This window comes from Manis javanica, chromosome 10 (assembly GCF_040802235.1).
Source record: "Manis javanica isolate MJ-LG chromosome 10, MJ_LKY, whole genome shotgun sequence".
In the NCBI taxonomy this organism is placed as follows: Eukaryota; Metazoa; Chordata; class Mammalia; order Pholidota; family Manidae; genus Manis; species Manis javanica.
The window spans coordinates 50,427,362-50,441,359 of NC_133165.1; the positions used below are offsets into that span (position 1 = coordinate 50,427,362).

The window sequence follows — 13,998 nt, forward strand, 5'->3', positions numbered from 1 at the left end:
TCCTAGCAGGATCTGCCTCCGTCTGGTACAGGGCAACGTAAGGCCAGGGTCGGCGGATGCGCAGGGAGGCTGTTGCAGGCTCAGGACCATAGCAAATGGTTCATGGGTCTCTGGGGTAGGTCTTCTCTAGAGAGAAGACTAACTGAAAGATATTTCTGCCAGACTTCTGGGAGGATTTGTTTTTTGGCTGGTTTTGTTAGTCTTATTGTCCTGATTTGTGTTGTCATTATTTACTTTTGTTAGTCATATTGTCCTGTTTTGTGTTGTCGTTGTTGTCTGGCCAGTTCTGACTTTTTCCCTCTATCACTCTTACTCTCACAGCCATCATCCAACTGTGGGGCAAGGGCAATCTTCGCCACTGACCCTCATGACTGACCATTTTTCTGATTTCAGAACCGAGGCTTGTAATCTTAGTTTGGAAGTCCGGAAGAGCAAACTCATAACCTTTTGTTCCGCAGAATGGCCCACCTTCGGGGTGGGATGGCCCCGAGAGGGATCTTTCGCCTTCTCTGTGATTCAGGTGGTTCGAGACAGAGTCATGGACCCAGGGTCGGGAGGCCACCCTGACCAGGCCCCCTATATACTCAGCTGGCAGTACCTTGTTAAGAACCCCCCTCACTGGCTAAAACTTTTTCTCTTTCCACCTGCTTCCATGGCACCTACACCCCCGGGGCCGCCACCCCCAGCAGTCCAAGCCATGATAGCAACCACCTCGGACGACAAGAAGCTGGCAGGCTCCAAGGTCCTCTCAGAGTCAGCCCCCTATCCTAGTGCTCTTGATTTGGAGGCCAAAGCAGTCCAACCCACTGCGCCAGCATTACCACCTCTCCTTCCCCCATATCCATGGGCCAGCAGTCTGCCTCCAGAGGACCCTGAGCCCAATCAGGCCTGCCCTACCCAGGGACAGCTACCAGGGGGGCCAGCTTTCAGCACAGGGGGTAGACACCAGACTAGCAAATCCTCTGCCTCCACGGACACGGACTAGGATGACTCCAAGCCCTTCCGGTCCAAGCAATCAGGCCCCAGAGGCCCAATGGGGGTCGTAACTATCAATACTGGCCTTTCTCCTCTAGTGATCTCTATAATTGGAAAACACAAAATTCCCCTTTTTCCAAGAAACCCCAGGGTCTTATTGACCTGGTAGAATCTAGCCTTTTTACCCAGAGTCCTACTTGGGAGGACTGCCAGCAGCTCCTCCAGGTACTTTTCACCACAGAGGAAAGGGAGAGGATCTTGACAGAGGCTCGCAAACTGGTGCCAGGCATCGACGGCCGACCCACCATACAGCCTCACCTCATCGATGAAGGATTCCCCTTAATGTGCCCCGATTGGGATTTCGAAATGGCAGAATGTAGGGAGCGTCTCCAAATCTACCGCCAGACTCTGATGGCCGGTCTCCGGGTGGCCACCAGGAAGCCCACTAATTTGGCCAAGGTAAATTCCGTTAGACAGGAGCCCCACGAGAGCCCAGCTGCTTTCCTCGAAAGGATAATGGAAGCATTTAGACAATACACTCCCCTAGACCCTTCAGCAGATGAGACAAGGGCCACCTTAGTCTTAGCTTTCATTAACCAGGCTGCCCCTGATATCAGGAGAAAACTACAGAAGATAGATAGACTCGGGGAGCAGACTATACAAGACCTACTCCAAATAGCAGAGCAGGTCTACAACAACCAAGAAACCCCCGAAGAAAGAGAGGACAGGTTCCGGATGGAAGAGAGGAAAGTTAGGGCAGAAGAAAACTGAAAAAATCAAAAGGAACTAGCCCGCATCTTCCACTTGGGGGCCCAGGACAGCCATCCACCCCAAGGCTCCTCGGGTCCGTTAAAGGGAGAGAGACAGGAGAAAGGAAGAGGGGTTTACTCCTGCACCTGCCCAGGAAATGGCAGCTTATTTTGGAATAGAGAAAAGTGGGGCCTTTCCCTGGAAAACTAAGACCCACCCAGTGTGCCTACTGCAAAGAAATGGGGCACTGGAACAATGAGTGCCTCCGCCGGTGTCGTCCTCACACCCCGTGAGAAGGGTAAAAACCCAATGAGGCCCCTAGACATCAGGTGATGTATGCAGGAGAAGACAGCGACTGAGGGGGTCTGGGACTCTGCCCCAAGGCACGTCAGCCCAGCGAGCAGAACTAATAGCTCTGGTGGAGGCACTAGAAAGAGGAAGAGGAAAGCGACTGACAGTTTTCACTGATAGCCGCTATGCCTTCGGGACCCTCCACGTGCACGGACCCATATAGAAGGAGCAGGGGTTCCATACGGCAGAGGGAAAGAACATCAAGAACCAACATGATATCCTCCGCCTGCTGGCTGCTGCACATGAACCCCGGGTGGTAGCGGTAGTCCACATCTCGGGGCACCAAAAGGGAGACAGCCCAGAGGCTTTAGGCAACCTCAGGGCTGATGAGGCTGCCCGACAAACCACGACATCTCAAGTCTTTGCGCTACAGTTGCATCAAATACCACCACAAGGTATGGGGACCCTTCCCCTCACCCCAGAGTACTCCTCCTCAGACACACAGTGGATAGAGAGACAGCCCGGGATAGAGAAAATGGACTCCGGATGGTACCGAGACCAAGACAGACGGCTAATACTACCCGAGGCCTTGGGGAACCAGATACTAACTAATTTGCACTCCTCTACCCACCTGGGCGAGAAGAAGACTCGAGTGCTCTTAGAAAAAGCCAAGATCCGGATCCCGGGGGCCAAGGCCCACATACAGGCTCTCTTGAGATCATGTACTGCATGCCAGGTAATGCAACCAGACTGAGTTAAAGGGACACACACAGGACTTCACCTTCGGGGCCACACACTAGGGCAACACTGGGAAGTGGACTTCACCGAGGTGAGACCTGGCCTATACGGGTACCGGTACCTGCTAGTGTTAGTAGATACCTTTTCCGGGTGGGTGGAGGCATTCCCCACAAAAAGAGAAACAGCACTAGTAGTGGGTAAGAAATTACCAAAAGAGATCATGCCTAGGTATGGCCTGCCCCTGACCATAGGATTAGGCAATGGACCAGCGTTCTCCGCAGAGGCTATACAGAGGGTGGCTGCCCACATGGGGGCAGATTGGAAATTGCATTGCGAGTACAACCCCCAGAGTTCAGGACAGGTAGAGAGGATGAATCAGACCTTAAAGGAGACCCTCACTAAATTGGCACTAGAGATTGGCGGAGATTGGGTGACCCTTCTTCCCTTCGCCCTGTTCCGGGCTCAGAACATGCCTTATCGGTTAGGATTGACCCCTTTTGAGATCATGTTTGGGCCCCCCCTCCTATCCTACCACACTCAGCCCCAACTCCTGAATCCCTGGGACCCCTGGCCCTTTGGGAGGCCTTAAAGAGGCTGCAAGAAGTACACCGAGAGGTGTGGCCCCTCTTACGAGCTATTGGGGGGAGCCCCACCCACCAGGAAGCACAATATGACATTGAACCAGGGGAATAAGTGTGGGTGAAATGTCACCGTTCCAAAACTTTAGAACCTAGGTGGAAAGGGCCTTATGTTGTACTCCTTACTACCCCTACAGCCCTTAAGGTAGACGGCACTGGGCTGTGGATCCATTACTCGCACATCTGGTGAGCCAACCCAGAGAAGACACCCGCACCTGCTGGGAAACAGTGGACAGTGAAAGCGCACCTGCAGAACCCCCTTAAGCTGAAGCTGTATCGCCACCGATGTCACTAACTGAATGCAGACAAGAATGCCCACTCAGGCACAAAAGAAAAGCGGGGAATGTGGGACCCCCTGCCTCCATTTTGTGTCTTCCATCTTGAATAACTATGTCCCCTACATGACCCCTAGCCAACCGGACCGCCTCCATTTTGTTCTGTGTCCTCCATCTTGAGTAAGAAGTTTCCCGTTCAAGCCACGCCCATTCCCACAGAAACCATGCCCAGCAACCTGTGCAACAAGATCCTGACCCTCCTCAGCCAATCAGCCAAGGTCACAATAAGCCACCCCCCCCCTTGGAAAGCCCCTAACTGTTCCAAAAGTATAAAAGCAAGAAGGGAACTTTGTTCAGGGTCTCAGACTGAGTCCTGTGTTCTGACCGGCCACTGAGACCCTAGTTCGAACTAGCAATAAAGACCTGTTTCGCTCTTGCATCTCGCGACTGAGCCTGGTGACTGCAGCTCCACACGGGGGACTCAAGGAAATGGGGCACAACAATACTTAGCAAATGCCAAGACTCAATAGGAAGGGCTCAGAACCTGTCTAGTCTGGGTCTGAGCTCCCCTTCTGACTCAGTACGGCAACCTTCTGCATATGGGAGAGGGAAAAGGAGACATCCAGGAGAAACAACCCAGTGGGACAAAGGACAATGAAAAGGTAACAAGATCAACAACAACAATAGTAATACCGAAAGGCGGACACTCCTGAATAAAAGCTACCATCTCTTCCAGACCCTTCCAGACCCTGGCTGTGCCTTTCGATTCTCTGCAACATCCAGCTTCCTTCCAATACCAAACATTTCCAGGAAAGACACTGAACTCTCCTTCCCTTTTCACAAGGAGGAATAGCCAACATGAAATTAGGTCCATAGGTAGAACAGAACAAAACTCAATGTTAAGCAAAAGTAGGGGTGGGAAATGGCTCACAGGTAGAAAGTAACACATCTTTATGTTCTCATAATTCCCTGTGGTTCCTAAAAAATAAAGAACATTTCCTAAGTGCCCAGATTTATGTCAGGTGTTAAAGACATGTTAGCACCAAACTGAGACTTTCTCCTTGGTGGAAGCAGAAAGATGGAAAGAGAATTGACACAGGATATTTCTCTATAAGTGATTCAACATGGATTATGTGAACCTACTTACAAAATTATCTTCCAAGCAAAAGAAAACACTGCCTAAGCCAAAAGAATGAATAGTTGTAGACTATCAGATACGGAACCAGGTGAGGAAGGTATTCCGGAGGCAATGTGAGTGATCCTGGGCCCCTGAAAATGGGCTTTCAGCTCAGAAATGCCTCTCATTGAAATGCTTCGCCCTCTCTTTTTTTTTTTTTTTTTGAGAGGGCATCTCTCATATTTATTGATCAAATGGTTGTTAACAACAATAAAATTCTGTATAGGGGGGTCAATGCTCAATGCACAGTCATTAATCCATCTCAAGCCTAGTTCTCTTCAGTCTCCAATCTTCTGAAGCATAACGAACAAGTTCTTACATGGTGAACGAATTCTTACATAGTGAATAAGTTCTTACATGGTGAACAGTGCAAGGGCATTCATCACAGAAACTTTCGGTTTTGATCACACATTATGAACTATAAACAATCAGGTTAAATATGAATATTCGTTTGATTTTTATACTTGATTTATATGTGGATCCCACATTTCTCCCTTTATTATTATTTTTATTTTTAATAAACTGCTGAAGTGGTAGGTAGATGCAAGATAAAGGTAGAAAACATAGTTTAGTGTCGTAAGAGAGCAACTGTAGATGATAAGGTGTGTGCCTGTAGACTATGTGCTAATCCGAGCTAGACAAGGGCAATAAAACATCCATGGATGCAGAAGCTTTCTCTCAACACAGGGGGGGGGTGAGGTTCTAAGCTTCACCACTGTTGTTCCCCAATTTCTCACCTGATGGCCCCCCTGCGACTGTGCCTGTCTTAGGTTGTTCCTCCCTTGAGGAATCTTACCCGTCTCTGGCTAACCAGTCATCTTCCGGGGCCATACAGGGAAATGTAAAGTTGGTAAGTGAGAGAGAAGCCATATTGTTTGAAAAGGTTAGCTTTTTACTTCTTTGCAGATTTATGCCCTGTTTCACCCTCTCTTTTTATTTATTCCCAATCTATTGGCTCAGATTTGCACCTCTCTGAAATGGTCCAAATTTTCTGCTTTAGAACAGCCACCTCAAACTTCAATCCCTGAACATGTAATTAGTCAGCTCATTATCTGAGTTACTAGCTAAGAGGAGAAGTTCTCTGTCAGTCCAAGAGAGACGCCATCTTAAAGTAACTGTCAAATTCTACTAAATATTCATCTTACTTGCAACAGTGGCACAAATAAAGATTCAGGGTTTCTTTATGGGATGTCACAGAGATAAGACTTCCTGCGTGTCTCTACCCAGGATGAGCAGTTCCACAGTAGATTTTTCATCCCTGGCTCCTTGACAACTCAGACTTTCTCCAATTACCTCGGAGAAAGGGAAGTTGTCTTTTGTTTTTGTTTTCAATTCTCAGACCAAAGAATTCCCTGACTCTACCCAAACCACTGCATAGGTTAGCATCCCCTTATGCAGTCTCATAGCACCCTGTACATTTCCTTCAAAGTACTTAATAAAAGTGAGATTAAATATTGGTACAATGATTTGTAGAGCATCTTATCTCCTCCATTACACTGTAAGCTCTATAACAATAAGGGTTTCTCAGTCTCATTCAGCATTGTATTCCCACCATCCAAAACAGGTGCTGATACACAGGACTTAATGAATGCTTTTTAGAAGGATGGGTGGATAGCTGGAAGGATGGATGAACAGATAGATGGATGGATGGATGGACAGATGTGGTACATATACAAATTTCCTACCAAGTTTTCAAGCAACCATCACACCTCCAAATGCCACATGTAAACACTGGATTTTGGTATGTTCTATAAAAAGGCCAACAGTCTATCTACAGAATATCACACAATTTCAATGGAGAGATAGGATGAGTAAAGTCCAAGAGGCCATGGTTAGATCAAAGGCCAAAAAGGTTAAGGTACCAAGCTTTTGAATGCATCATCCAGAGATGGCAAACTTTCCAGCTGATCCCTCTACATAATCCAAGGGTTAATTGGACTATGAAGTCTAAAGACCAGATCATGGATTTTAAATTGCACCAAGTAATTTAACTACCTGTAACTGAAAAGCATCAAAAAAGAGATGCATTTTCTTAAAATTGTGACATAATGATTGATTTACACATGTGTGTGTGTGCGTGTGTGTGTGGACAGAGAGAAACAGAGATAGAAAGAATGAGACAGAGAGAGAGGAAGGGACACAGACCCAATAACAAAAATGTATATAAATTAGTTTCAAACATTCAGTCTATCTTTTGGCCAATTACCTTCTCTGCGTCCTTTTCTTCATGGAATCAAACACATCATAAACATGCTGTGTCTGCTTCTGAGCAGTACCTGGAGTACCACTAGCTCATGGAGAAAATGTTTTTTAATTAATTTCTAAGAACTTGTATATCATATCAACTAGATTTTCAAAGGTCATGTTTTCCATATTTACTAAGAAAAACATTCTGTTGCCCAGTGACAAAGCTTCAAGCTTTCCCTAAGGGCTCTACAGCTCAAAATGAATTTGCTCTCACCTCTACAACAAAACAGCCATCATTTTTAAGGCCCAACATGAACCTACCTAAAGATTTTCATTTCAGCCAGGACATTGGGCCTGAAATCCCACTTCAGGGAGAAAAAATGAAGACATCAAACCCCCAGGACACATTCAGAATAAGCCAAAAGGTGAGTGGAGTTTCACTCACCGATTTCTGGGATCCAGCTTCAGGGAAGGGAGGGAAATGGGGTACTAGAAGCAAGCTCCAGCAAGTTGCAGCCTGACTTGGTGACGGTATTAAAAATAAAAACTAAAAGCCCTCTGGGTGATTCGACTGAGAAAGGTCAACCTGAGGTGCAGGGTATCATATTGTAAGTTCCTGGGGGAAACTATGCCAAAAATAAATTAACCTTCGATTTCATCTTTGTTGTTTTAAAAGAAAAAGTGCCTATTCTAATCTGTACGTGTCGACTACAGCCTAAAACAAACTTCTATCCTATGTAGTTGATGTTCTATCCTATGGAATGGGTGGATTCATGCAACCTTTTAGGGGCTTTTAAGAATAATTTATATTGGAAGATTAAAAAACATGTTTTCTAATTTGCACAGGAAAGGGAGGAGCTGGTTTTACTCATCATAATCATCAATGAAAGTCTTCACAGTCAGATTATTAGTGCACTGGGGTTTTTCTAGAAAGTCCATGGCAAGTTGAGATCTTTCTCATGAGGAAAGGCGTGAGAAAAGACGATACAAACAGCACACTCACTGGTATTACCCGAAATTGGGGAAGAAACATACCTTAGAAGAAAACCCAACTAAATGCACAAAAGAGACAGTCATTTAGTGAGTTCCAGAATTAACTCTGTCCCGCTTTGACACAGTTTTTCCTACAGCTAATCAAGTAATAATGACCATGCTACTTAGAGTCATTGACACTGACTGTGGATATTTCTCTTGCACCACCTCCTACTCCTCACCATAATCTTCTGTGCTAGCCACTATTAGCTCCATTTTACAGATGAGAAAACTGAGGCTACAATAGTGGATAACTTGCCCAAGTTCATACACTGCATAGGTGGCAGAGCAGAGATTCAAACCCAGTTCTGACTCCAACCCCCTGCTATGAATTCTGAATCTCTCTATTTTATTGTCTACCTATTTCTACTGATGTTGTCTGCCTTGAAAAAAAAAAAGTTAGTTTTTCTCTTTGCCAAACCACAAAAGCTTCTTGATTGTAAGAGTCTAATTCCACCTAAAAGCTTGTCTTAATTACAATTAAAACACATACGCAGGTTCTAGGCCCTTCTAAGGAATGCCATAGAAAGAAGTCTGTGTTACTTATCTGAATGGTCCCACTTCCAATCCAGAATTTAGGTAGTTTCACCCGTCACCAGAGACATTCTTAAACTACCTCACAGAGTGTGGTTTTATAGAAAATAGAAACAAAAAGAAATTATGTGGCAGTCAACATAAGAGTTTTGTCCTCTAGCAGTACAAAAGCAAGAAAATCCATTGTTAAGCACCCCTAAGCACAAAGGAACCCATAACTGTCCACGGTTTACAGACATGCCTTCTTCCTCTCTCAGCCCATCCCAGCACTCAACTTCCACGCCGCATGATGGGGCCTGACGGCTCAGCGGCTTCCTCACCTTGTGACCATCCAACACATCCCCTATCCAAGAATGGCAAAGCCTATATCCCCTCTCCCCTTCTACTTCTGAAGTGGAACACCCCCAACCTTGCCTTTCAGCTGGGGACATGGCTACCTGAAATTAACTTGTTTCCCACATACTCCTTTGCAGCAAGGTGAGGGTATGCGATTAGGTTCCAGCTAATAGCGTATAGGCAGAACTATCTTGTGGCAACTTCCATGACTGACAGTGTCCGTGGCCTTTCTTCACCCTTTCCTCCTTTCTGCTGGCTGAAGTAAGGATGTGATGACACAAAAGCCTAGCATTGTCCACAGACCATGAGATAACTGTCACTCCTGGGACGGTGCAGCGGAAAACTGGAAGGAACAAAGGACTCTGGGCTGTGAACTTCTGACTTAGGTGAGAGAATAAAACCTTATGTATTTTCTATAAAACAATGGTCACATTTTAATTAATTCACTTTAAGTGGAAATATGTTGTGCCAAAAATACTTGGATAAGGAACTCCTCCGTGGTGCCAAAAGTAATCCCACGTAACTCAGCATGTCTGAGGATAGCCTTCCCCGCCGTTGCTATCCCACCCCACCCCCACTTCCTGGACGTCCCCATCCTAAGCATCCCCATTCCAGGAGCTGCCAGCCTGCCCCGTCCCATTTCTTGCTCTCTCCCAATGCAGCCCTAATGGAACACACTGCCTGCCAGAGCAGGGGCATGGGGCAACCAGAAGTTCACAGCTGGAGTTTAACTCTCAACCTGGCAAAGCAACCCTGCAGAGCCAGTTTTCTCTCTCACACCAGCCACACCACTGGGGTAGTGTGGGCACAGTCATAAGAGCTGGTATTTTCTGAGTGCTTACTCCATGCTAAGCTCTGGTCCAAGCCTCTTATCTACTGCAACAACGCTGAGCTGCTCAGCAGCTTTTTAAAGTAGGTACTGTTATTAGACTCATCTTATAGACAAGAAGCCTGAGGTACAGAGAGGTTAAGTGACATGGGCTAAGAAGTCTCAAAGCCAGGATTCAAGCCCACAGTGACCTGCCTGACAGCCCACGCACATGCCCACTATCCTAGACTGAAAGGTGAGAAAAAATAAGTATTCCTACCTCTAAGGTCACCATAGTCCATTTGAAAATTTAATTCTGCTTTACTCTCACGATGCCAGACAATTCCTACCATTCTCCAAGCATTGAAAAAAAGATCTCCTGCTTGAGATGTGTCTTCACCTGCACGTTCCAGAATGATGTTTGCAACTTTTTTCACAGGTGGGATAGGAAAGCAGCAGTTAATGTTCAAAAATCACCCCAGACTTCAGCAAGAGACAAAGACAGAAACCAATTCATGGAAGTGAAAGGTAATGTGAAAGATCATCTCCACATTTTGGCTCAAAGACACCATTGCTATTCTGCTTGAAGTTTCAGCATTCTAGAAATAACCCGGCTGTTTGCACCAGGGCCTAAGCTGTTGCCACTTAAAGGGACTGGGGAAGTCTTCTGTTGCAGCACCTGAGACTGGGATCCCAAATCTTGGTGGAGAGGCTGGGCAGGTCTACTCAGCTCACTGGCAGAGTGGGCTGTGCCCCAGATCTCAAGTGAGAGGATGTGTGAGCCTCAGAGGACAGCAGTGCCATGCTGCAAGTGCTCTATACAACTGCAGTACCACCCACACTCCCTGGGGAACACTTGACTTTTCCGTGAAGGATGAGGGTACTCGACAAGACTGTGGGGCAGTGCTAAGTCACCTCTCAGACTCTTTAACACTCAAAAGCTTTCTTCTCCTGATCTAAACCAAGCTCACCAGGGCAGTCAGTTTTCCCCTAACACATCCCCCAGAAATGTAACATTTCTCACCAAACTCAACCATACCTGGCCTAACATTGAGAGAGAGAAAAAAACCTTTCCAGACCACAGGTTGCAAACTCAAATGTCTACCAGGACTGGAAATGGGTGAAACAGGTCAGGCTGGGATTTACTGAGACACAAACGGTGAATGTGTGCCCTGCCTATGAAAACAAGTGCTCTCAGCTCCCAGTGAGCATTCTAACAAGGAAGTGTGACCAGTTCTTAGCAAACTTGAAGCTAGAATTCAGATATGAAGTGAAATCTCCCAGTTCTAAAACGTTGACATCAAATTCAAAAAATGTGTGACCACCCTAAGGGCTAAGCAAGTCTACAGGTGATTTGTCCCTGGAGAGAGAATTGGCCAAGGCCACCTCACACATGATTAAAAGTCATCACAAGGCTGGGCATCCCTGTCTGAGGTCAAGGATCTCAAACCCGATGTGAGGACCAGATCACCAGTTGTGTGCAGCCTTTTCTCTATTTACCCAGAAGACATAAAGAACAATTTAAACCAGAATCTGAGAGGCACCCCATCTGGAACCACCTCTGAGAGGAGGCCCAGGGGACAACCAAGTTGCCTTTCTAGGGGATAAGCCACCTGCAGAGGCAGCAGCCACCTGTGGAAAGCTCTGTGAGGCAGGGGAAGAGGCAGAACTTTATAAGGAAGGGCAAGTGAGCAGAAATTAGGGGGAAAGTCCTCCCAGCAAAGGCCCCTGCAGACACTTCTTCAAGATTGGCCCGGCAGAACAGGTTGAGGAGACCCATTTGGACCCTTCTGGTGGTAGGAAGGGAGAGGGGTTCATGCACTTCCTTGTCGTATAGGGCCCCCAGCTCCACTGATCTTTCCTATGTATATGTCACTGCCCATATTCCACATGCCCCTTAAGAGAACCATTTTGTGGCAAGAAGTCCTAGTTTGACAGGTGGCTCTAACAGGGGTGATTCCTTCACACTCTGCCTAACTCAGTCACTTCTAGAAAGACTTTCTCACCATCACTTCCCACAACGGCCTCCCCAGAGCCCCACAACCTACCTTGGCACTGGAATCCTTGCTTCCCGAAGCCCCTGCAAAGGCAGAAGGAGGCATGTCAGCAGCCTGGGGGGTGTGGGGTGTGGGGGGCGTGGGAGCTCGTCACCAGCTGGAAGCCCCACGGAGCCACCCCTTTCCCTCTGCTCCTCTATGCCAGGTGCAGCCTCCTCGCCACAGGCGGGTGCCCGGGGAGTCTTCCGCCTTCGGTGGAGGGAGACTCGGCGGTAACCCCCACCTCCCCTCAGAAGGCGGGAGAGAGGAGGCTGCGACCACCAGGTGGCGGGATGGGCGGAGTGTCCCCGTCGTGGTGGGGGTGAAGGGCAGGTGGGTGATCTGCCCAGAGATGCCCGGGTGCCCTCGGGGAAAAAGAAGAAGTAAGGAAGTATCCAGAGGGAAAGAGAGAGACCCCGCGGCGGTGGTGTTCCCCGGTGAACACGGAAGGGAGAAAGGAGTCCCCATGCCTAGAAGGACGGGAGGAGGAGGGAAAGGTCCCTGTAGGGATGTGAGCGGGCAAAAGCGAGGAGTGGAAAGGGGAACCCAGGCCCTCGAGGCGCAGTAAGAGATCACACAGGGCGCTGCCCTAGAGATACAGCGAAGAAAAGGATGCCCTGAGTCCGCAGGGAGATAGGACACCCCGGGCGCTGCCCCGGAAAGGAGGGGAGGGGTAGAAGGCGCCTGGAGCCCGGAAGAAGGCGGAGAGGTAGGCAACCCCGGGCGAGAGGCCACTCCAGGCGCTGCCCTCCAGCGGGGGGACGGACACCCGCGCTCCCACTCAGGTGGAGAAAAGGAGCCGCGACGCGCCCCCGGGGCGCTCGGGAGGCGGCTGGGAGGAGAGAGGGCAGGAGGCGCCCCGCGGCCGGCCGTCTGGGGCCCGAGGAGCCGGAGCCCGCGGGGCTGTCCACGAGGGGCCGGTAGAGCTGGGCCCGGGGCAGAGAGCGTCCTCTGCGGCGTGCGCGCGGGGGGCGCGGAGAGGGTCCCAGCGCGCGGCGCTGCCCTCGGGGCCCCGGGAAGGTGCCGCGCGCCGGCGCGCTCTCACCAGATGAAGTCGGTGCAGTGGCTGCAGAAGGTGGGCTGCTTGAAGAAGCGGGCGGTGAATTTGTGGTTCTTCACCTCGTGCACGTTCTTCTGCCGGAGGGCGCCTTTGCGGGCGAAGCGCACGGTGCTCTCCGCGCCTTCGCTCGGCGGCGGCCCCGCAGCCGGGTCAGCCATCTTGCGCGAGGGGAGCGGGAGCCCGAGAGGTGTCGGCCCCAGGGCCGCGGGGCCGCAGGCTGCGGGCCGGGAGGCGCGGGAGAAGGCGGCCGCTGCTGCCGCCCGGGGCCACGGGCGCTTCCCCTGCGCCGGCTGTGGCGGCCGCGGCGCGCGGAGCGGGGCTGTCACTCGCCCAGCTGCAGCCGCTTGTCCAGCTGCGCTTGGCACCGCTGGCCCCAGCTGCGGGGGAGGCAGGCGGGGTCCCGCGCAGGCCCCGCCTTCCTCATTTGCATAGCGCCCAAGCCCCGCCCAGCGCCACCAGCTGCTTTACATATTGGCACCCGAGGCTGCCTGCCTCCCAGCGAAGTGTCAGCCGCAGCGCTGCGGCGCAGGGACCGCAGCCTGCGATCGCCAGACCCGAGACTCGCCCCTTACTCCGTCCTCGGCCCGGGGTTGCAGTAAGGAGATGAGCACCCCGGGTGCGCCCGGGGGACCCGAGAGCGGAAGGACGACCGGGGCTGGGGGTGAGGGCTGGGAAGGGTGGGCGCGACGGATTCCACCCCGGCCTCTGCAGACTGCTACTCATCCACCCCCCATCATCCCATTGGTCATTCTGCACGCGTCTCCTGGAGGGATGGGCTCCCGCTGTCACTCATTCGGAAAGGCCTGTGGTTCCACACACCCACACACACATACACACACGTACTGCAGAGGTAGGGGAGGAGCAATCTTTATTTTATATACATCTCTAACTCCACCACAAAGACAGTTCTCGGCTTTGCTTGCCCGGTCATTTAGAAGAGAACTCTACCTTCTCCACGAAGGGACTCAGTTTCCTCAACCATAAAAATGGGGCTGATGGGGGAAGGAAAGGATGAAGAGGTCAATGCTTCCTCAATATTCACTGAAACCCGGTCCATCTTCACACATGCTGGTCAAATCTGTGCACCATCTGAAAAAAGTCTGTCTGGTGTCTGAGTTTGAACAGCAAGAGGTACCCATACTATTAAAATCTTTCCAAATG

General features: G+C 49.7%; 1 protein-coding gene across 2 annotated transcripts in view; it reads right to left on the reverse strand.

Annotated features, from left to right (window-relative positions):
- Positions 1-13,255, reverse strand: part of PRKCB (protein kinase C beta) — a 304,864-nt gene extending 291,609 nt beyond the window's left edge. The window contains exons 1-2 of one of the 2 annotated variants that reach the window (XM_036992141.2): positions 12,823-13,255; positions 11,790-11,821 (exon numbers count right to left, since the gene is read on the reverse strand). In XM_036992141.2, coding sequence (XP_036848036.1) covers positions 11,790-11,821; positions 12,823-12,995 — 205 coding nt within the window. In that variant the 5' untranslated portion in view covers positions 12,996-13,255. The remainder of the gene's footprint in view (positions 1-11,789; positions 11,822-12,822) is intronic. The other variant, XM_036992139.2, reaches the window with a different exon arrangement.
- Positions 13,256-13,998: the final 743 nt, after the last annotated feature.